The sequence below is a fragment of the Mesoplodon bidens genome, assembly GCF_964165515.1.
Source record: "Mesoplodon bidens genome assembly, chromosome: 18".
Lineage (NCBI taxonomy): Eukaryota > Metazoa > Chordata > Mammalia > Artiodactyla > Ziphiidae > Mesoplodon > Mesoplodon bidens.
In genome coordinates this window covers 29,893,452-29,913,621 of record NC_138175.1, presented here as the reverse complement: position 1 = coordinate 29,913,621, position 20,170 = coordinate 29,893,452, and the positions used below count along the sequence as shown (strand labels likewise).

The following is a 20,170-nucleotide window of genomic DNA, read 5'->3' as shown; positions in this document are numbered from 1 at the left end:
AGACTTCCAGGTAGGGATTCAGGTAACTGGAGGTGTGATTCCAACTTCTTTCGAGTCTATGAAGCCTAAAATCTATGAGGACGTGAAGTTAGCCAGGGAAATCAGAGGATGGGAAATGAGGCATTGAGAAGTCACCAACCCTTGCCATGCCACGAACCCTTGCCATGAGAATGGAGGGGACCTTGTATCTGCTCAACACCCTTAGAGCATCTGGTCTAATGCTCTTCCATTTTACGGAAGATGAACCCAGTGAGGGAGTGTGGCTTGTCTTAGGCACTCAGTTTGTTAGGGACTCACATTTTGTTCCAGTACCCAAGTCTCTGCACTTCTCATCCAGTCTCCTACACCAGCCCTGGATGGCACAAAAGCCCTTATTCCCAATGCACAGAAAAAAGAGCCGAGTCGGAAGAGTGTCAACAACTTTTATTACAACTCACATATTTCATAGGAAAGGGAATGTAGCAATCAAGTCAGAGTTGTATAAGAACACAGGTCGGCCCGTGGTCCTCCACTGACACCTGGGGCAGGCTCTCCGCGACATCAGGCACAGCAGCTGCACTTGTCCGAGGCCCCTTTGCAGACGCAGCCCTGGGCACACTTGGCGCAGCCCACGGGGCAGCAGGAGCAGCAGCCTGGGGAGGCAAGGGCAGCGTGCAGTCGGACCACGCGTTGTCCACAACCACCCTTCCCAACACCAGGCCTGGCCCCAGCCGCCCTCAGGCCCAGACCCTGAGTTTACGACGGTGTCCTCTGTCCTGAGAGAATTGCTCTCAGACACTAGGTTCAGGTCGCCTGCCCCATCTGTGCCCAGGACAGGGCACAGCGCCTTGGACAGACAGTGAGCAGGGCCTCTGGGGCAAGAGAAAGCCGGCCCCCAGCACCACCAGTGATGTGAGCCATGTCCTCAGGATCAAAGTGGAGGCAAACCCCTCACAGAGTAGCTCCCGCTCGGGATAGGGAGGCTCTGGGCTGCTTCGACAGGAAGGGGCTGCACCAGGTCCGAGAAGCCACACACGGTCGCTCGCTCATGTCCCTACAGTGCTTCAGTCCCTGGGAGGATTCAGAAGCGTGCCTCAGGAGGCAGGAGGACTAGTTCTAGTGACAGGTCTGAGGTCGTTGGTTGGTGACCCGTCTGGGCCTCAGTCTCCCTGTTCTCTAGTGCGCGCCTGGGTCTCGGTCATGTCGAAGGTGATTCCAGCTCTGATTGGGAATCCCTTCCTGGTGAGGGGGGTGCCGGGAAGTTTGGTCTCTCTCCTGCTCCTGCCTGCTGAGCTCTGGGCTCCCTCCTCGCACTCAGCCCACACCCCGCATTGCCAGAGAAGGCCCCGCACACTCACTCTTCTTGCAGGAGGTGCATCTGCAGGCCTTGCAGGTGCAGGAGCCAGCGCAGCTGCAGGAGCCGCCTGCCAGGAAGGGAAAGGCCAGCAGTGAGCAGGGAGAGGGATGCAGGAGCTACAGCAGACGGTCAGCAATGCCTCCCTGAGCCCTCCTCCTCCGTCAGGACCCAGTCCTGGGAGCTCGTGTCCACTCAGGCGGATAGAGAAGCCCCAGCTCGTCTCTTCTGGTCCAAGGAGAGTGGGTCCCCTCCTGATGGGACTCCACAGGGAAGGTCCCAGGCTCCAGACCCAGCCCAGGCTGACTGGGGCTGGGGGCCAGGGCCCATGGCCTGAACCCCAAAGAGGCAGTGTCCCCTCCTCCCATCCAGTCCTGGCAGCTCCGAGGCCTCCTCCAAACACTGGGTCCCGGTCTAGCAATCCCCTGACCAGCTGGGTGACCTCAAGAAGGACAGCCTGGAGCCTCCGTGCCCTCAGTGTCAACAGAGAGGCAAAGGGAGACTGACATGCTCCCAGGGGCCTGGCTACCAAGAAAGCCCCGGACCCGTGACAGGAGTCCTCCTGAGCTCAAACTCAAAACCCTCCCTTGTCGTCCTGTGCCTGGGAAGGGGGCATCCTAAGGCTCAAAGCCAGGGCTCCCTTACCAGTGGGGCAGGAGCACTTGGGGTCCATCTGGAGGAGAAGTGAGGCCCGAGGTCCAAAGCAAGGGGCGAAGCGGCTGCACGGGTCCGGTGGGGGCCGTGTGGGAGCGAGGAGCCCGGGGGCTCAGTTATAGGCCGAGGAGGCGGCCCGGGCGCAGAGGCCCCGCCCCCGCCTTGCACGCGCCCCGCGGATCCGCGCCCGCGCCCACGCCCGCGCCCGCGCCCGCGCCGTCCGCAGCGCCCTCAGCGCCCTGGGCCGGGCTGTGAGCAACAGGCGGGGCCGAGCGCACGATTCCACTTCGGTGCCGGCTGGAGCGGAGGAACCGGGTGCCGTGCGGTAAGCGGTGTCCCAGCCCCCTGGCCGCCCCTTCCCAATGTGCCCGACGGGAGCAGCCACCCTGTTGGCGGGTTGTGCAGGAATCCAGCTCCCGCGTCCTGCGGTCTTCCCCGCCCCGGGCCCCGCGCCGCCGGCCTGCGGGTCGCCGTTTCCTGCAGCCTGAGAACAGCCCCCGCCTCCCGCTCGTGTCCCTGGCTTGGCTGGAGCCGGGGAGCGGTGTCAGAGACGGCAGGCGGATGTGACCCTCAGCACCGTTTCGCCCAGCCCACGTGTCCCCAGGCGTTGCCAGCCCCGGTCCCCACCACGGTCCTTTGGAAGCATGTTTCCGGTACCGTCTCCTGGAACCGCAGCGCGCTGAACATTGCCTTCAGCCGCTAGTCGTCCTCACTTGTGTCTTCCTTTCCTGGAGGGATCCTGGCTCATTTCCGCGGGGGCTTCTTTGCCTCAACTTTCCAGGGGGGCTCCTCACTGTAGCCGGTCCACCCCACGCCAGGGTGGAGGTTCCCCAATCATGGGATGCTCCCCAGGGACGGCGTCATTGTAGGTGATAGGCAGACCTGGCGTTAAATAACAAAGCAGCGAGACAAGTGGATAGTTCCCTTTGAGTAGTCCCGACAGTTACTCACCGTGGAGTCCAGGCCAAGCCTTGTTCATCACTCTTGCTCTTTGAACTGTCACACCAACCGGGAAGGGAGATCCTAGTCAGGAGCCCGTTTCCCAAAGGCCAAACTACCTACAGTACAAGGAGGCTCCGGAGGCAGGCCCACGGTGCTGGGGAGTGGTGCCCTGCTTCTGTGCTTTTGTCGCTTCGCGGCTGAGAGAGGGAGTCAGTGAGAAAGCTCCCCTTTGGCCCAGAGCTGTGTCCTCAGCCCGTCTCTGCCATGTCCAGCTCAATCCTGGGGGCGACCAGAGTGACGGAATAGGAATGGATTTATGACTTTGTGGCTGCCTTCTGACTCTCTCCTTCAGTAGTGTTCAAGAGGTTTCTTTTGGCATAACATATTTCGGAAAATCGCTGAAAAGAAAATGGTAAGGAAATCCGGATGCAGGTGACAGCAGAAATGGCAGGATCCTTCTGTATGTGTTAGGAGGACGGCGACTGTGTGACTCACGGCTTTCTACCTGTAGTGTCAACGGCTCTTTGCGGGAAGGCCGGATAACCCTCTCAGGGGAACTGGTCCCAGGCTCACAGGGTTGATGAGGACGGCCCAGAGCACAGAGCTAAACACACCATCCTTGCTTGCGTGTCTGGAAGGAGGACAATGTCTCCTAGGCTAATGATAACAAATAAATAAAGAGATAAATAAGTGAATCGGTGATCCGATGGATTACTCACTGAGTGCCCAGTAGGTTCTGATCTTCTTTGCGTGTATTCAATTCTGTACTCCCGAGAGCCAGACACTATTATTTTGCCCTTTAGAGCAGAGGAGACTGAGCCAGAGAGAGGTTATGTCACAGGGCTACATGTGACACAGATGGGACTGGCCCTCCTGCAGGCTGACTGCAGCCCCCCGCCCAACCGGACACCATGTCATCCCATGAAAGGTGAGAACACGGAACACCTGGCACAGAGGCAGCGGTGGGAAAGCCCTGAGCTGGCAGTCAGAGCCCTCTGCACAGCTCTGTGACCTCTCTGGGCTTCAGCCTCCCACCTCTGCAGCCAGGAGCACAGCTGGACTGTCTCCGAAGACCCTTGCAGCCCTGAAAAAGGAGAGGCCGGATTCAGCCTCCAGTGATGTCATAACCGGCACCCTGTGGCCAGGAGGTGAGACAGCTGTAGTGTAGGCGTAGTCCTCTGAGTATAGGCTGTGTGCCCTTGGGTAAGTTGCTTAACCTCTCTGCAATTGGCACCCTCACTCCAGACCTTGCAGGTTCACTGAGTCTGTGCAAATGCTGTGGCGGTGCCTCGTTCCATGGGGCTTGTTGGAGAACATCCCCACGCCCTCTGGCACTGGATAAGCAAGGTTCCTATCCATCTGTGCCCTCACCATGAGCTTGCTTGCAAACCAGGGAGCCTTTCTCCAGGAGCTTGTTGGGAGCTCAAGGATTCTCTGTGCACAAATGTCAGTGTGGAGAGAGCGATCATAAAGGACACCGTTCGGGAAGCCCGAGCTAGGAGCCAGGCCACTATCTGGCTTATTCCCCCTCATTGAAATTAATCTTTTTTAGCGAAAGGAGGAAATGAAATCTCCGAGAGTATCAGTGACTTGCCAGGTCAGGAAGTGGCATGCTGGCTGTGAACCCGAGTGCCTGACACCAACACCCACGCACGCAGAACGGGCCGGCTCCTGAAATGCCCCCCTTGACACAGGGCACCTGTGGGCAATCTTGCTCCTGACTTCTGAGCCACGTGTCTCCTCTTTCTCTCCGAGTGCCCATCAACTAGGAGTTCCCTCCCCAGACCGCCAGGGGGCGCAACACCTGAACTATATTACCTGTTCCCTCAGCACACGCTTCTTGCTAATAAACAGCACCAGGCCCTCCGCACTGCAGCACCACCATCACTCTGCAGAGGAACACATGAGGTCCTTCTTCTGAAAGCAAGTCTCAGGGAAACAGCTGGGAAATTCCCACCAAATTCAAATCACTATCGGGGTGTCAAGTAGCCACGGGCTGCATTTGAGGGAAGGGAAGATGTCAGCCTGATCTAGGGAGGAACTTGCGAAGATTCAGAGCCAAGGCCCTGCAGGGAGCTGTCACGGGTGGCGAGTGTCCTGTCAGTAGCCCTGGGCAAGCCAAGACTGATGTTCCCTGTGGGGAGGCAGGGGGCAGAGCTGCTCCAGGCGTGTGTGGTCCGCACAGTGGGGCGTCTGTGAAGCGTTCCCAGGACTCGGGCACACCTTCAATGTAAGTGCAGCATATGAAAGCGTCCAGCTTTCAGAATTGCTCCTCCACGTATGAAGGTGATTTGACGTGTTGAAGGGAAAAATGGGTGTCACATATAGTGTCCTTTTCTATTTTATCTCAGCGATTCTTTTTACTGACCAGGGTTAAAACTGTGGCAGAAAATACAAATAGGTCTTTCCAGGGTGTTTTAGACGCCAGTCGCGTGTAGAAGTCAAACAAGAGGGGTGTGGGATTCCATCCCCTCTGGGTACTTTTCCAGGCTCTCATCACCGAGGACTGAGTTTGGCAGGGGCCCCCAGAGAAGGAAAATGAGAAATGGACAACGTTCTCTGCAATCCCTACTCGTAAGGGGAATAGAGGGAGTGTGTCCTCTGTGTGTCCAGCGCCCTATGTCATCGGGCGAGGCTTTCATTTGGAGCTGAGAAACTGAAGCTCAACTTAACCTAAGGGGCTAAGACGCTCCGTGTGCGTGGGTTTTGGGGGGTGGGGGGGTACTCTTTGGTCCAGAGCCGAGGTCTCTGCACGTCCAGTCCAGTTCCCCACGCCAGCCCTGATGGGCACGGCGTCTCTTTGTTCAAGACAGAAGAAGGAAGACAGAGCCAGAATAAAGTCAACAACTTTTATTACAACTCACATATTTCATAGAAAAAGGAATGTAGCGTCAGGTCCGCTTGTATGAAAAACGGTAAAATGCAGGTTTGTCCTGGTTGCCCTGTTGACACCTGGGGCAGGCTCTCCGCGACATCAGGCACAGCAGCTGCACTTGTCCGAGGCCCCTTTGCAGACGCAGCCCTGGGCACACTTGGCGCAGCCCACGGGGCAGCAGGAGCAGCAGCCTGGGGAGGCAAGGGCAGCGTGCAGTCGGACCACGCGTTGTCCACAACCACCCTTCCCAACACCAGGCCTGGCCCCAGCCGCCCTCAGGCCCAGACCCTGAGTTTACGATGGTGTCCTCTGTCCTGAGAGAATTGCTCTCAGGCACTAGGTTCAGGTTGCCTGCCCCATCTGTGCCCAGGACAGGGCACAGCGCCTTGGAGAGACACTGAGCAGGGCCTCTGGGGACAAGACAAAGCCAGCCCCCAGCACCACCAGTGATGTGAGCCAAGTCCTCAGGATCAAAGTGGAGGCAAACCCCTCACAGAGCAGCTCCCGCTCGGGATAGGGAGGCTCTGGGCTGCTTCGACAGGAAGGGGCTGCACCAGGTCCGAGAAGCCACACACGGTCGCTTGCTCATGTCCCTACAGTGCTTCAGTCCCTGGGAGGATTCAGAAGCGTGACTCAGGAGGGAGGAGGACTAGTTCTAGTGACAGGTCTGAGGTCGTTGGTTGGTGACCCGTCTGGGCCTCAGTCTCCCTGTTCTCTAGTGCGCGCCTGGGTCTCGGTCATGTCGAAGGTGATTCCAGCTCTGATTGGGAGTCCCTTCCTGGTGAGGGGGGTGCCGGGAAGTTTGGTCACTGTCCTGCTCCTGCCTGCTGAGCTCTGGGCTCCCTCCTCGCACTCAGCCCACACCCCGCATTGCCAGAGAAGGCCCCGCACACTCACTCTTCTTGCAGGAGGTGCATCTGCAGGTCTTGCAGGTGCAGGAGCCAGCGCAGCTGCAGGAGCCGCCTGCCAGGAAGGGAAAGGCCAGCAGTGAGCAGGGAGAGGGATGCAGGAGCTACAGCAGACGGTCAGCAATGCCTCCCTGAGCCCTCCTCCGCCAGGACCCAGTCCTGGGAGCTCGTGTCCACTCAGGCGGATAGAGAAGCCCCAGCTCGTCTCTTCTGGTCCAAGGAGAGTAGGTCCCCTCCTGATGGGACTCCACAGGGAAGGTCCCAGGCTCCAGACCCAGCCCAGGCTGACTGGGGCTGGGGGCCAGGGCCCATGGCCTGAACCCCAAAGAGGCAGTGTCCCCTCCTCCCATCCAGTCCTGGCAGCTCCGAGGCCTCCTCCAAATACTGGGTCCCGGTCTAGCAATCCCCTGACCTGCTGGGTGACCTCAACAAAGGCAGTCTTGAGCCTCTGTACTCCCCTTTCAAAAATAGAGGCTGGAAATCTCTGGCGATCTAGTGGTTAGGGGACAGCGCTCTCACTTCCTAGTGTCTGGGTTCCGTCCCTGGTCAGGGAACTAAGCTCCCACAAGCTGAGTGGTACAGCCAAACAACAAAACAAAAAATAGATTAAAAAAATGCTGTTGCTGCCCTGGCTGGGAAGAAAGCACTGGGTGAACCGCGGCCGTCCACTTGTGCTCAAATTGAAACTTCTTCCTCATCTAACCCCAGGGACAGTGTGTCCTGGGCTGAGAAGCGGGCATCCAAGGCCCAGAGCCAGGGGTTCCTTACCAGTGGGGCAGGAGCAGTTGGGGTCCATTTGGAGCCAAGGCGAGGCCGGGGGTCGAAAGCAAGCGGCCAAGAGGCCCGTGAGCTGGTGGGAGGCGTGTGGAGCCTAGGAGCCTGCTTGCAGTGTTTGTACCCAGAGGAGGCGGCCCGGGCGCAGAGGTCCCACCCCCTCCTTGCGCCCGCCCCGCGGATCTGCGCCCGCCCCGCCCGCAGCGCCCGGGGCCCCGGCTGTGAGCAACCCTTGGGGCCGAGACAGGATTCTCCCAGTGTACGTGGGTCCGCTCTGCGCACGGAGAGCCGTCTTTGGTGCCTGCTGGCCGGTAGGGACTGTTTGCCAGGAGGTGCGCGGTGTCCTAGCCTCCCTGTCCGCCCCTCCCGATTTTCCCGAGGGCGGCAGCCACCTTGTTCCGGGATTTTCCAGCAACCCAGCCTCTGTATCCTCGCTGTCTTCCCCACCACCGGCCCCCGCGCTGTTGTCTTCAGGTTCCCCCTTTCCGGAGCCCGTGTGCAACCCTAGTCTCGCGCTCCCGTCCCAGGCATGGCTGGATCCTGGGAGTTGTGTGCAGAGAGCGGCGGTGGATGTGACCTTCACCACCAATCCTCCGACTCCCTCTTCCCCCACCATTTCCTGTCCTGGTCCCCACGATGGTCCTTAGGCAGCGCTTCTCTAACGTTTCTCCGTAAGAGCACCGCGACCAACTCAGGCCTCTGCCTCCCATCCTTCCTTCTTTTCTGCACTGCTGAATGGATGGATGGGCACACTTGTCCCTGTGCTCCTGGCCTAAACTTGGCAGGGGATTTCCTGACCCTAGCCAGTCCACCCTGCACCAGGATGGAGGTTCCCAAAGGATGAGATCCCACCCCGTGGAAGGGATCATTGTAAGTGATGGGCAGACCTGGCATTAAAGAGCAAAGCATGAAAAGTGGTTATTTCCCTTTCAGTATTCAGCAGTGGGAAGGGCACTGAGCAGGCAGTCACATCCCTCTGCATAGCTCTGTGACCTCTCTGGACTTTAGTCTCCCATCTCTGCAGCCAGAAGCACAACTAGACTGTCTGAAAGGACACTTCCAGCTCTGAATAATGATAGGCAGGACTCAGCCTTCAGTGACCTCCTAATCGGCCACCTTTGGCAAGGAGGTGAGACAGCCTTGCTCTAGCTTCAGACCTCTGAATATGATCTGTGTGCCCTTAGGCAGGTTGCTGAAACTCTGGGTAGCTGGCGCAATCATTCCCGCCCCTGCAGGTTCACTGTGTTACTGGTTCAATATAGATCAAGTGATAGGAAGGGTGGGCATTGATTTTGTGTTTCTCCAAATGGTGTGGCAGCATTTTATCCTAGGGGGGCTATTGCAGGGCATCCGCACTCCCCCTGCCAGTGGATCAGTAAACTTGCAATCAAACCTGAACCTCCAGCCTGGAGTCATGCTTGCAACACCATGAGCCTTTCCCCAAGAGCTTGTTGGAATTCAGCAAGATTGTGTCCCAGTAAAGTCACTGTGAACAGAAGCATCCTAGTAGACAGAGTTTATTAAGCCCTAGTGAGGAGCTAGGCCACTCTCAATACCACACAGGGATATCATCTCCTTTTTATAGGACATGGAGACTTAGAGAGGTCGAGCGACTCATTTAGGATACGCGGCTGGTAAGTGCCACTGTGGTCTGTGAACCAAGACTGCCTGACACCAGCACCCATGCACCCAGCACAGGCTGGCTCCTGAAATCCCCTCTTCACACAGGACACCTGTGGGTGAGTGCGGTCCTGACACTTGGGCCACGTGACTCGTCTTTCTCTTTGACTTTCCATCAAATAGCAAATCCCTCCAGAAGTTGTCAGGAGGACCAGCTCTCGCCATTATTTACAGGTCACTCAGCGCCTCACTCCTTCCTAATAAATACCACCACCACGTTGTAAATGCAGAATCTGACACTACCCTGCACAGGCAGACATGAAGTCCTTCATGTGGAACCAGTTTCCAGGTACTCTGCCTCTTGTTGGGAAATGGCTGGGCATTACCTACAAATTCCTAGTCACTTTGCTGGTTTCCAGTAGCCAAGGGCTGGATTTTGAAGGCAGCGTTCAGCCTGACCTAAAGGAACTTCCAAAGATTCAGAGCCAACTCACCGCAGGGAGCTCTCAGGGGTAGCAGGTGTCCTCTCACTGGCACTGGGCCAGCCGAGACGGATGTTCCCCGTGGGGATGGTGGGAAGAGCTACTTCAGGTGTGGGTGATCCACACAGTGGGGCGTTTGAAAGTGTTTTCCGTGTTCAACATACTCCTTTGATGAACTCATGGTTTTTTTCTAATAATTGAAGTATGGCTGATTTACAATATTGTGTTAGTTTCAGGTGAACAAACATGTTTTTACTTTTTAAATTTTTCCTGTATTACTCTGATCCTCATACATTTATTCAAATTTACTGAATCAAAAATTGGGTTTTGTATTTTGTGTCCTTTGAAATTCTTCTTAGTAGTTCACTTAATTTTATTTTACCAAAGTTTAGGTTTGTGAAGTTAGAAAATAAAAACCACAGCTAGAAAATTCACACATCTTTCAGTGCAGGGAGTTTGAGACTTCCAGGTAGGGATTCAGGTAACTGGAGGTGTGATTCCAACTTCTTTCGAGTCTATGAAGCCTAAAATCTATGAGGACGTGAAGTTAGCCAGGGAAATCAGAGGATGGGAAATGAGGCATTGAGAAGTCACCAACCCTTGCCATGCCACGAACCCTTGCCATGAGAATGGAGGGGACCTTGTATCTGCTCAACACCCTTAGAGCATCTGGTCTAATGCTCTTCCATTTTACGGAAGATGAACCCAGTGAGGGAGTGTGGCTTGTCTTAGGCACTCAGTTTGTTAGGGACTCACATTTTGTTCCAGTACCCAAGTCTCTGCACTTCTCATCCAGTCTCCTACACCAGCCCTGGATGGCACAAAAGCCCTTATTCCCAATGCACAGAAAAAAGAGCCGAGTCGGAAGAGTGTCAACAACTTTTATTACAACTCACATATTTCATAGGAAAGGGAATGTAGCAATCAAGTCAGAGTTGTATAAGAACACAGGTCGGCCCGTGGTCCTCCACTGACACCTGGGGCAGGCTCTCCGCGACATCAGGCACAGCAGCTGCACTTGTCCGAGGCCCCTTTGCAGACGCAGCCCTGGGCACACTTGGCGCAGCCCACGGGGCAGCAGGAGCAGCAGCCTGGGGAGGCAAGGGCAGCGTGCAGTCGGACCACGCGTTGTCCACAACCACCCTTCCCAACAGCAGGCCTGGCCCCAGCCGCCCTCAGGCCCAGACCCTGAGTTTACGACGGTGTCCTCTGTCCTGAGAGAATTGCTCTCAGACACTAGGTTCAGGTCGCCTGCCCCATCTGTGCCCAGGACAGGGCACAGCGCCTTGGACAGACAGTGAGCAGGGCCTCTGGGGCAAGAGAAAGCCGGCCCCCAGCACCACCAGTGATGTGAGCCACGTCCTCAGGATCAAAGTGGAGGCAAACCCCTCACAGAGTAGCTCCCGCTCGGGATAGGGAGGCTCTGGGCTGCTTCGACAGGAAGGGGCTGCACCAGGTCCGAGAAGCCACACACGGTCGCTCGCTCATGTCCCTACAGTGCTTCAGTCCCTGGGAGGATTCAGAAGCGTGCCTCAGGAGGCAGGAGGACTAGTTCTAGTGACAGGTCTGAGGTCGTTGGTTGGTGACCCGTCTGGGCCTCAGTCTCCCTGTTCTCTAGTGCGCGCCTGGGTCTCGGTCATGTCGAAGGTGATTCCAGCTCTGATTGGGAATCCCTTCCTGGTGAGGGGGGTGCCGGGAAGTTTGGTCTCTCTCCTGCTCCTGCCTGCTGAGCTCTGGGCTCCCTCCTCGCACTCAGCCCACACCCCGCATTCCCAGAGAAGGCCCCGCACACTCACTCTTCTTGCAGGAGGTGCATCTGCAGGCCTTGCAGGTGCAGGAGCCAGCGCAGCTGCAGGAGCCGCCTGCCAGGAAGGGAAAGGCCAGCAGTGAGCAGGGAGAGGGATGCAGGAGCTACAGCAGACGGTCAGCAATGCCTCCCTGAGCCCTCCTCCTCCGTCAGGACCCAGTCCTGGGAGCTCGTGTCCACTCAGGCGGATAGAGAAGCCCCAGCTCGTCTCTTCTGGTCCAAGGAGAGTGGGTCCCCTCCTGATGGGACTCCACAGGGAAGGTCCCAGGCTCCAGACCCAGCCCAGGCTGACTGGGGCTGGGGGCCAGGGCCCATGGCCTGAACCCCAAAGAGGCAGTGTCCCCTCCTCCCATCCAGTCCTGGCAGCTCCGAGGCCTCCTCCAAACACTGGGTCCCGGTCTAGCAATCCCCTGACCAGCTGGGTGACCTCAAGAAGGACAGCCTGGAGCCTCCGTGCCCTCAGTGTCAACAGAGAGGCAAAGGGAGACTGACATGCTCCCAGGGGCCTGGCTACCAAGAAAGCCCCGGACCCGTGACAGGAGTCCTCCTGAGCTCAAACTCAAAACCCTCCCTTGTCGTCCTGTGCCTGGGAAGGGGGCATCCTAAGGCTCAAAGCCAGGGCTCCCTTACCAGTGGGGCAGGAGCACTTGGGGTCCATCTGGAGGAGAAGTGAGGCCCGAGGTCCAAAGCAAGGGGCGAAGCGGCTGCACGGGTCCGGTGGGGGCCGTGTGGGAGCGAGGAGCCCGGGGGCTCAGTTATAGGCCGAGGAGGCGGCCCGGGCGCAGAGGCCCCGCCCCCGCCTTGCACGCGCCCCGCGGATCCGCGCCCGCGCCCACGCCCGCGCCCGCGCCCGCGCCGTCCGCAGCGCCCTCAGCGCCCTGGGCCGGGCTGTGAGCAACAGGCGGGGCCGAGCGCACGATTCCACTTCGGTGCCGGCTGGAGCGGAGGAACCGGGTGCCGTGCGGTAAGCGGTGTCCCAGCCCCCTGGCCGCCCCTTCCCAATGTGCCCGACGGGAGCAGCCACCCTGTTGGCGGGTTGTGCAGGAATCCAGCTCCCGCGTCCTGCGGTCTTCCCCGCCCCGGGCCCCGCGCCGCCGGCCTGCGGGTCGCCGTTTCCTGCAGCCTGAGAACAGCCCCCGCCTCCCGCTCGTGTCCCTGGCTTGGCTGGAGCCGGGGAGCGGTGTCAGAGACGGCAGGCGGATGTGACCCTCAGCACCGTTTCGCCCAGCCCACGTGTCCCCAGGCGTTGCCAGCCCCGGTCCCCACCACGGTCCTTTGGAAGCATGTTTCCGGTACCGTCTCCTGGAACCGCAGCGCGCTGAACATTGCCTTCAGCCGCTAGTCGTCCTCACTTGTGTCTTCCTTTCCTGGAGGGATCCTGGCTCATTTCCGCGGGGGCTTCTTTGCCTCAACTTTCCAGGGGGGCTCCTCACTGTAGCCGGTCCACCCCACGCCAGGGTGGAGGTTCCCCAATCATGGGATGCTCCCCAGGGACGGCGTCATTGTAGGTGATAGGCAGACCTGGCGTTAAATAACAAAGCAGCGAGACAAGTGGATAGTTCCCTTTGAGTAGTCCCGACAGTTACTCACCGTGGAGTCCAGGCCAAGCCTTGTTCATCACTCTTGCTCTTTGAACTGTCACACCAACCGGGAAGGGAGATCCTAGTCAGGAGCCCGTTTCCCAAAGGCCAAACTACCTACAGTACAAGGAGGCTCCGGAGGCAGGCCCACGGTGCTGGGGAGTGGTGCCCTGCTTCTGTGCTTTTGTCGCTTCGCGGCTGAGAGAGGGAGTCAGTGAGAAAGCTCCCCTTTGGCCCAGAGCTGTGTCCTCAGCCCGTCTCTGCCATGTCCAGCTCAATCCTGGGGGCGACCAGAGTGACGGAATAGGAATGGATTTATGACTTTGTGGCTGCCTTCTGACTCTCTCCTTCAGTAGTGTTCAAGAGGTTTCTTTTGGCATAACATATTTCGGAAAATCGCTGAAAAGAAAATGGTAAGGAAATCCGGATGCAGGTGACAGCAGAAATGGCAGGATCCTTCTGTATGTGTTAGGAGGACGGCGACTGTGTGACTCACGGCTTTCTACCTGTAGTGTCAACGGCTCTTTGCGGGAAGGCCGGATAACCCTCTCAGGGGAACTGGTCCCAGGCTCACAGGGTTGATGAGGACGGCCCAGAGCACAGAGCTAAACACACCATCCTTGCTTGCGTGTCTGGAAGGAGGACAATGTCTCCTAGGCTAATGATAACAAATAAATAAAGAGATAAATAAGTGAATCGGTGATCCGATGGATGACTCACTGAGTGCCCGGTAGGTTCTGATCTTCTTTGCGTGTATTCAATTCTGTACTCCCGAGAGCCAGACACTATTATTTTGCCCTTTAGAGCAGAGGAGACTGAGCCAGAGAGAGGTTATGTCACAGGGCTACATGTGACACAGATGGGACTGGCCCTCCTGCAGGCTGACTGCAGCCCCCCGCCCAACCGGACACCGTGTCATCCCATGAAAGGTGAGAACACGGAACACCTGGCACAGAGGCAGCGGTGGGAAAGCCCTGAGCTGGCAGTCAGAGCCCTCTGCACAGCTCTGTGACCTCTCTGGGCTTCAGCCTCCCACCTCTGCAGCCAGGAGCACAGCTGGACTGTCTCCGAAGACCCTTGCAGCCCTGAAAAAGGAGAGGCCGGATTCAGCCTCCAGTGATGTCATAACCGGCACCCTGTGGCCGGGAGGTGAGACAGCTGTAGTGTAGGCGTAGTCCTCTGAGTATAGGCTGTGTGCCCTTGGGTAAGTTGCTTAACCTCTCTGCAATTGGCACCCTCACTCCAGACCTTGCAGGTTCACTGAGTCTGTGCAAATGCTGTGGCGGTGCCTCGTTCCATGGGGCTTGTTGGAGAACATCCCCACGCCCTCTGGCACTGGATAAGCAAGGTTCCTATCCATCTGTGCCCTCACCATGAGCTTGCTTGCAAACCAGGGAGCCTTTCTCCAGGAGCTTGTTGGGAGCTCAAGGATTCTCTGTGCACAAATGTCAGTGTGGAGAGAGCGATCATAAAGGACACCGTTCGGGAAGCCCGAGCTAGGAGCCAGGCCACTATCTGGCTTATTCCCCCTCATTGAAATTAATCTTTTTTAGCGAAAGGAGGAAATGAAATCTCCGAGAGTATCAGTGACTTGCCAGGTCAGGAAGTGGCATGCTGGCTGTGAACCCGAGTGCCTGACACCAACACCCACGCACGCAGAACGGGCCGGCTCCTGAAATGCCCCCCTTGACACAGGGCACCTGTGGGCAATCTTGCTCCTGACTTCTGAGCCACGTGTCTCCTCTTTCTCTCCGAGTGCCCATCAACTAGGAGTTCCCTCCCCAGACCGCCAGGGGGCGCAACACCTGAACTATATTACCTGTTCCCTCAGCACACGCTTCTTGCTAATAAACAGCACCAGGCCCTCCGCACTGCAGCACCACCATCACTCTGCAGAGGAACACATGAGGTCCTTCTTCTGAAAGCAAGTCTCAGGGAAACAGCTGGGAAATTCCCACCAAATTCAAATCACTATCGGGGTGTCAAGTAGCCACGGGCTGCATTTGAGGGAAGGGAAGATGTCAGCCTGATCTAGGGAGGAACTTGCGAAGATTCAGAGCCAAGGCCCTGCAGGGAGCTGTCACGGGTGGCGAGTGTCCTGTCAGTAGCCCTGGGCAAGCCAAGACTGATGTTCCCTGTGGGGAGGCAGGGGGCAGAGCTGCTCCAGGCGTGTGTGGTCCGCACAGTGGGGCGTCTGTGAAGCGTTCCCAGGACTCGGGCACACCTTCAATGTAAGTGCAGCATATGAAAGCGTCCAGCTTTCAGAATTGCTCCTCCACGTATGAAGGTGATTTGACGTGTTGAAGGGAAAAATGGGTGTCACATATAGTGTCCTTTTCTATTTTATCTCAGCGATTCTTTTTACTGACCAGGGTTAAAACTGTGGCAGAAAATACAAATAGGTCTTTCCAGGGTGTTTTAGACGCCAGTCGCGTGTAGAAGTCAAACAAGAGGGGTGTGGGATTCCATCCCCTCTGGGTACTTTTCCAGGCTCTCATCACCGAGGACTGAGTTTGGCAGGGGCCCCCAGAGAAGGAAAATGAGAAATGGACAACGTTCTCTGCAATCCCTACTCGTAAGGGGAATAGAGGGAGTGTGTCCTCTGTGTGTCCAGCGCCCTATGTCATCGGGCGAGGCTTTCATTTGGAGCTGAGAAACTGAAGCTCAACTTAACCTAAGGGGCTAAGACGCTCCGTGTGCGTGGGTTTTGGGGGGTGGGGGGGTACTCTTTGGTCCAGAGCCGAGGTCTCTGCACGTCCAGTCCAGTTCCCCACGCCAGCCCTGATGGGCACGGCGTCTCTTTGTTCAAGACAGAAGAAGGAAGACAGAGCCAGAATAAAGTCAACAACTTTTATTACAACTCACATATTTCATAGAAAAAGGAATGTAGCGTCAGGTCCGCTTGTATGAAAAACGGTAAAATGCAGGTTTGTCCTGGTTGCCCTGTTGACACCTGGGGCAGGCTCTCCGCGACATCAGGCACAGCAGCTGCACTTGTCCGAGGCCCCTTTGCAGACGCAGCCCTGGGCACACTTGGCGCAGCCCACGGGGCAGCAGGAGCAGCAGCCTGGGGAGGCAAGGGCAGCGTGCAGTCGGACCACGCGTTGTCCACAACCACCCTTCCCAACACCAGGCCTGGCCCCAGCCGCCCTCAGGCCCAGACCCTGAGTTTACGATGGTGTCCTCTGTCCTGAGAGAATTGCTCTCAGGCACTAGGTTCAGGTTGCCTGCCCCATCTGTGCCCAGGACAGGGCACAGCGCCTTGGAGAGACACTGAGCAGGGCCTCTGGGGACAAGACAAAGCCAGCCCCCAGCACCACCAGTGATGTGAGCCAAGTCCTCAGGATCAAAGTGGAGGCAAACCCCTCACAGAGCAGCTCCCGCTCGGGATAGGGAGGCTCTGGGCTGCTTCGACAGGAAGGGGCTGCACCAGGTCCGAGAAGCCACACACGGTCGCTTGCTCATGTCCCTACAGTGCTTCAGTCCCTGGGAGGATTCAGAAGCGTGACTCAGGAGGGAGGAGGACTAGTTCTAGTGACAGGTCTGAGGTCGTTGGTTGGTGACCCGTCTGGGCCTCAGTCTCCCTGTTCTCTAGTGCGCGCCTGGGTCTCGGTCATGTCGAAGGTGATTCCAGCTCTGATTGGGAGTCCCTTCCTGGTGAGGGGGGTGCCGGGAAGTTTGGTCACTGTCCTGCTCCTGCCTGCTGAGCTCTGGGCTCCCTCCTCGCACTCAGCCCACACCCCGCATTGCCAGAGAAGGCCCCGCACACTCACTCTTCTTGCAGGAGGTGCATCTGCAGGCCTTGCAGGTGCAGGAGCCAGCGCAGCTGCAGGAGCCGCCTGCCAGGAAGGGAAAGGCCAGCAGTGAGCAGGGAGAGGGATGCAGGAGCTACAGCAGACGGTCAGCAATGCCTCCCTGAGCCCTCCTCCGTCAGGACCCAGTCCTGGGAGCTCGTGTCCACTCAGGCGGATAGAGAAGCCCCAGCTCGTCTCTTCTGGTCCAAGGAGAGTAGGTCCCCTCCTGATGGGACTCCACAGGGAAGGTCCCAGGCTCCAGACCCAGCCCAGGCTGACTGGGGCTGGGGGCCAGGGCCCATGGCCTGAACCCCAAAGAGGCAGTGTCCCCTCCTCCCATCCAGTCCTGGCAGCTCCGAGGCCTCCTCCAAACACTGGGTCCCGGTCTAGCAATCCCCTGACCTGCTGGGTGACCTCAACAAAGGCAGTCTTGAGCCTCTGTACTCCCCTTTCAAAAATAGAGGCTGGAAATCTCTGGCGATCTAGTGGTTAGGGGACAGCGCTCTCACTTCCTAGTGTCTGGGTTCCGTCCCTGGTCAGGGAACTAAGCTCCCACAAGCTGAGTGGTACAGCCAAACAACAAAACAAAAAATAGATTAAAAAAATGCTGTTGCTGCCCTGGCTGGGAAGAAAGCACTGGGTGAACCGCGGCCGTCCACTTGTGCTCAAATTGAAACTTCTTCCTCATCTAACCCCAGGGACAGTGTGTCCTGGGCTGAGAAGCGGGCATCCAAGGCCCAGAGCCAGGGGTTCCTTACCAGTGGGGCAGGAGCAGTTGGGGTCCATTTGGAGCCAAGGCGAGGCCGGGGGTCGAAAGCAAGCGGCCAAGAGGCCCGTGAGCTGGTGGGAGGCGTGTGGAGCCTAGGAGCCTGCTTGCAGTGTTTGTACCCAGAGGAGGCGGCCCGGGCGCAGAGGTCCCACCCCCTCCTTGCGCCCGCCCCGCGGATCTGCGCCCGCCCCGCCCGCAGCGCCCGGGGCCCCGGCTGTGAGCAACCCTTGGGGCCGAGACAGGATTCTCCCAGTGTACGTGGGTCCGCTCTGCGCACGGAGAGCCGTCTTTGGTGCCTGCTGGCCGGTAGGGACTGTTTGCCAGGAGGTGCGCGGTGTCCTAGCGTCCCTGTCCGCCCCTCCCGATTTTCCCGAGGGCGGCAGCCACCTTGTTCCGGGATTTTCCAGCAACCCAGCCTCTGTATCCTCGCTGTCTTCCCCACCACCGGCCCCCGCGCTGTTGTCTTCAGGTTCCCCCTTTCCGGAGCCCGTGTGCAACCCTAGTCTCGCGCTCCCGTCCCAGGCATGGCTGGATCCTGGGAGTTGTGTGCAGAGAGCGGCGGTGGATGTGACCTTCACCACCAATCCTCCGACTCCCTCTTCCCCCACCATTTCCTGTCCTGGTCCCCACGATGGTCCTTAGGCAGCGCTTCTCTAACGTTTCTCCGTAAGAGCACCGCGACCAACTCAGGCCTCTGCCTCCCATCCTTCCTTCTTTTCTGCACTGCTGAATGGATGGATGGGCACACTTGTCCCTGTGCTCCTGGCCTAAACTTGGCAGGGGATTTCCTGACCCTAGCCAGTCCACCCTGCACCAGGATGGAGGTTCCCAAAGGATGAGATCCCACCCCGTGGAAGGGATCATTGTAAGTGATGGGCAGACCTGGCATTAAAGAGCAAAGCATGAAAAGTGGTTATTTCCCTTTCAGTATTCAGCAGTGGGAAGGGCACTGAGCAGGCAGTCACATCCCTCTGCATAGCTCTGTGACCTCTCTGGACTTTAGTCTCCCATCTCTGCAGCCAGAAGCACAACTAGACTGTCTGAAAGGACACTTCCAGCTCTGAATAATGATAGGCAGGACTCAGCCTTCAGTGACCTCCTAATCGGCCACCTTTGGCAAGGAGGTGAGACAGCCTTGCTCTAGCTTCAGACCTCTGAATATGATCTGTGTGCCCTTAGGCAGGTTGCTGAAACTCTGGGTAGCTGGCGCAATCATTCCCGCCCCTGCAGGTTCACTGTGTTACTGGTTCAATATAGATCAAGTGATAGGAAGGGTGGGCATTGATTTTGTGTTTCTCCAAATGGTGTGGCAGCATTTTATCCTAGGGGGGCTATTGCAGGGCATCCGCACTCCCCCTGCCAGTGGATCAGTAAACTTGCAATCAAACCTGAACCTCCAGCCTGGAGTCATGCTTGCAACACCATGAGCCTTTCCCCAAGAGCTTGTTGGAATTCAGCAAGATTGTGTCCCAGTAAAGTCACTGTGAACAGAAGCATCCTAGTAGACAGAGTTTATTAAGCCCTAGTGAGGAGCTAGGCCACTCTCAATACCACACAGGGATATCATCTCCTTTTTATAGGACATGGAGACTTAGAGAGGTCGAGCGACTCATTTAGGATACGCGGCTGGTAAGTGCCACTGTGGTCTGTGAACCAAGACTGCCTGACACCAGCACCCATGCACCCAGCACAGGCTGGCTCCTGAAATCCCCTCTTCACACAGGACACCTGTGGGTGAGTGCGGTCCTGACACTTGGGCCACGTGACTCGTCTTTCTCTTTGACTTTCCATCAAATAGCAAATCCCTCCAGAAGTTGTCAGGAGGACCAGCTCTCGCCATTATTTACAGGTCACTCAGCGCCTCACTCCTTCCTAATAAATACCACCACCACATTGTAAATGCAGAATCTGACACTACCCTGCACAGGCAGACATGAAGTCCTTCATGTGGAACCAGTTTCCAGGTACTCTGCCTCTTGTTGGGAAATGGCTGGGCATTACCTACAAATTCCTAGTCACTTTGCTGGTTTCCAGTAGCCAAGGGCTGGATTTTGAAGGCAGCGTTCAGCCTGACCTAAAGGAACTTCCAAAGATTCAGAGCCAACTCACCGCAGGGAGCTCTCAGGGGTAGCAGGTGTCCTCTCACTGGCACTGGGCCAGCCGAGACGGATGTTCCCCGTGGGGATGGTGGGAAGAGCTACTTCAGGTGTGGGTGATCCACACAGTGGGGCGTTTGAAAGTGTTTTCCGTGTTCAACATACTCCTTTGATGAACTCATGGTTTTTTTCTAATAATTGAAGTATGGCTGATTTACAATATTGTGTTAGTTTCAGGTGAACAAACATGTTTTTACTTTTTAAATTTTTCCTGTATTACTCTGATCCTCATACATTTATTCAAATTTACTGAATCAAAAATTGGGTTTTGTATTTTGTGTCCTTTGAAATTCTTCTTAGTAGTTCACTTAATTTTATTTTACCAAAGTTTAGGTTTGTGAAGTTAGAAAATAAAAACCACAGCTAGAAAATTCACACATCTTTCAGTGCAGGGAGTTTGAGACTTCCAGGTAGGGATTCAGGTAACTGGAGGTGTGATTCCAACTTCTTTCGAGTCTATGAAGCCTAAAATCTAT

General features: G+C 57.0%; 2 protein-coding genes across 2 annotated transcripts; both read right to left on the bottom strand.

The window, feature by feature from the left end:
- Positions 1–5,748: 5,748 nt before the first annotated feature.
- On the bottom strand, positions 5,749–7,622 carry LOC308605456 (metallothionein-1E-like). The gene is made up of 3 exons (XM_081215496.1): positions 7,481–7,622; positions 6,702–6,767; positions 5,749–5,995 (listed from the first exon to the last, which is right to left on the bottom strand). The coding sequence occupies exons 1-3, from the start codon at positions 7,506–7,508 to the stop codon at positions 5,904–5,906; spliced, it is 186 nt and encodes a 61-aa protein (XP_081071622.1). The 5' UTR covers positions 7,509–7,622; the 3' UTR covers positions 5,749–5,903.
- A 2,843-nt stretch (positions 7,623–10,465) lies between these two features.
- On the bottom strand, positions 10,466–17,669 carry LOC308605459 (metallothionein-1E). The gene is made up of 3 exons (XM_081215499.1): positions 17,528–17,669; positions 11,385–11,450; positions 10,466–10,679 (listed from the first exon to the last, which is right to left on the bottom strand). The coding sequence occupies exons 1-3, from the start codon at positions 17,553–17,555 to the stop codon at positions 10,588–10,590; spliced, it is 186 nt and encodes a 61-aa protein (XP_081071625.1). The 5' UTR covers positions 17,556–17,669; the 3' UTR covers positions 10,466–10,587.
- Between the last annotated feature and the right edge of the window lie 2,501 nt (positions 17,670–20,170).

Excerpts from the sequence above, each read along its gene's own strand:
- LOC308605456 (XM_081215496.1), bottom strand. The coding sequence starts at position 7,508 with ATGGACCCCAACTGCTCCTGCCCCACTG. Across the intron at positions 6,768-7,480 it reads CAACTGCTCCTGCCCCACTG|GCGGCTCCTGCAGCTGCGCT; the intron begins GTAAGGAACCCC and ends CCTTCCTGGCAG. Across the intron at positions 5,996-6,701 it reads ATGCACCTCCTGCAAGAAGA|GCTGCTGCTCCTGCTGCCCC; the intron begins GTGAGTGTGCGG and ends TTGCCTCCCCAG.
- LOC308605459 (XM_081215499.1), bottom strand. The coding sequence starts at position 17,555 with ATGGACCCCAACTGCTCCTGCCCCACTG. Across the intron at positions 11,451-17,527 it reads CAACTGCTCCTGCCCCACTG|GCGGCTCCTGCAGCTGCGCT; the intron begins GTAAGGAACCCC and ends CCTTCCTGGCAG. Across the intron at positions 10,680-11,384 it reads ATGCACCTCCTGCAAGAAGA|GCTGCTGCTCCTGCTGCCCC; the intron begins GTGAGTGTGCGG and ends TTGCCTCCCCAG.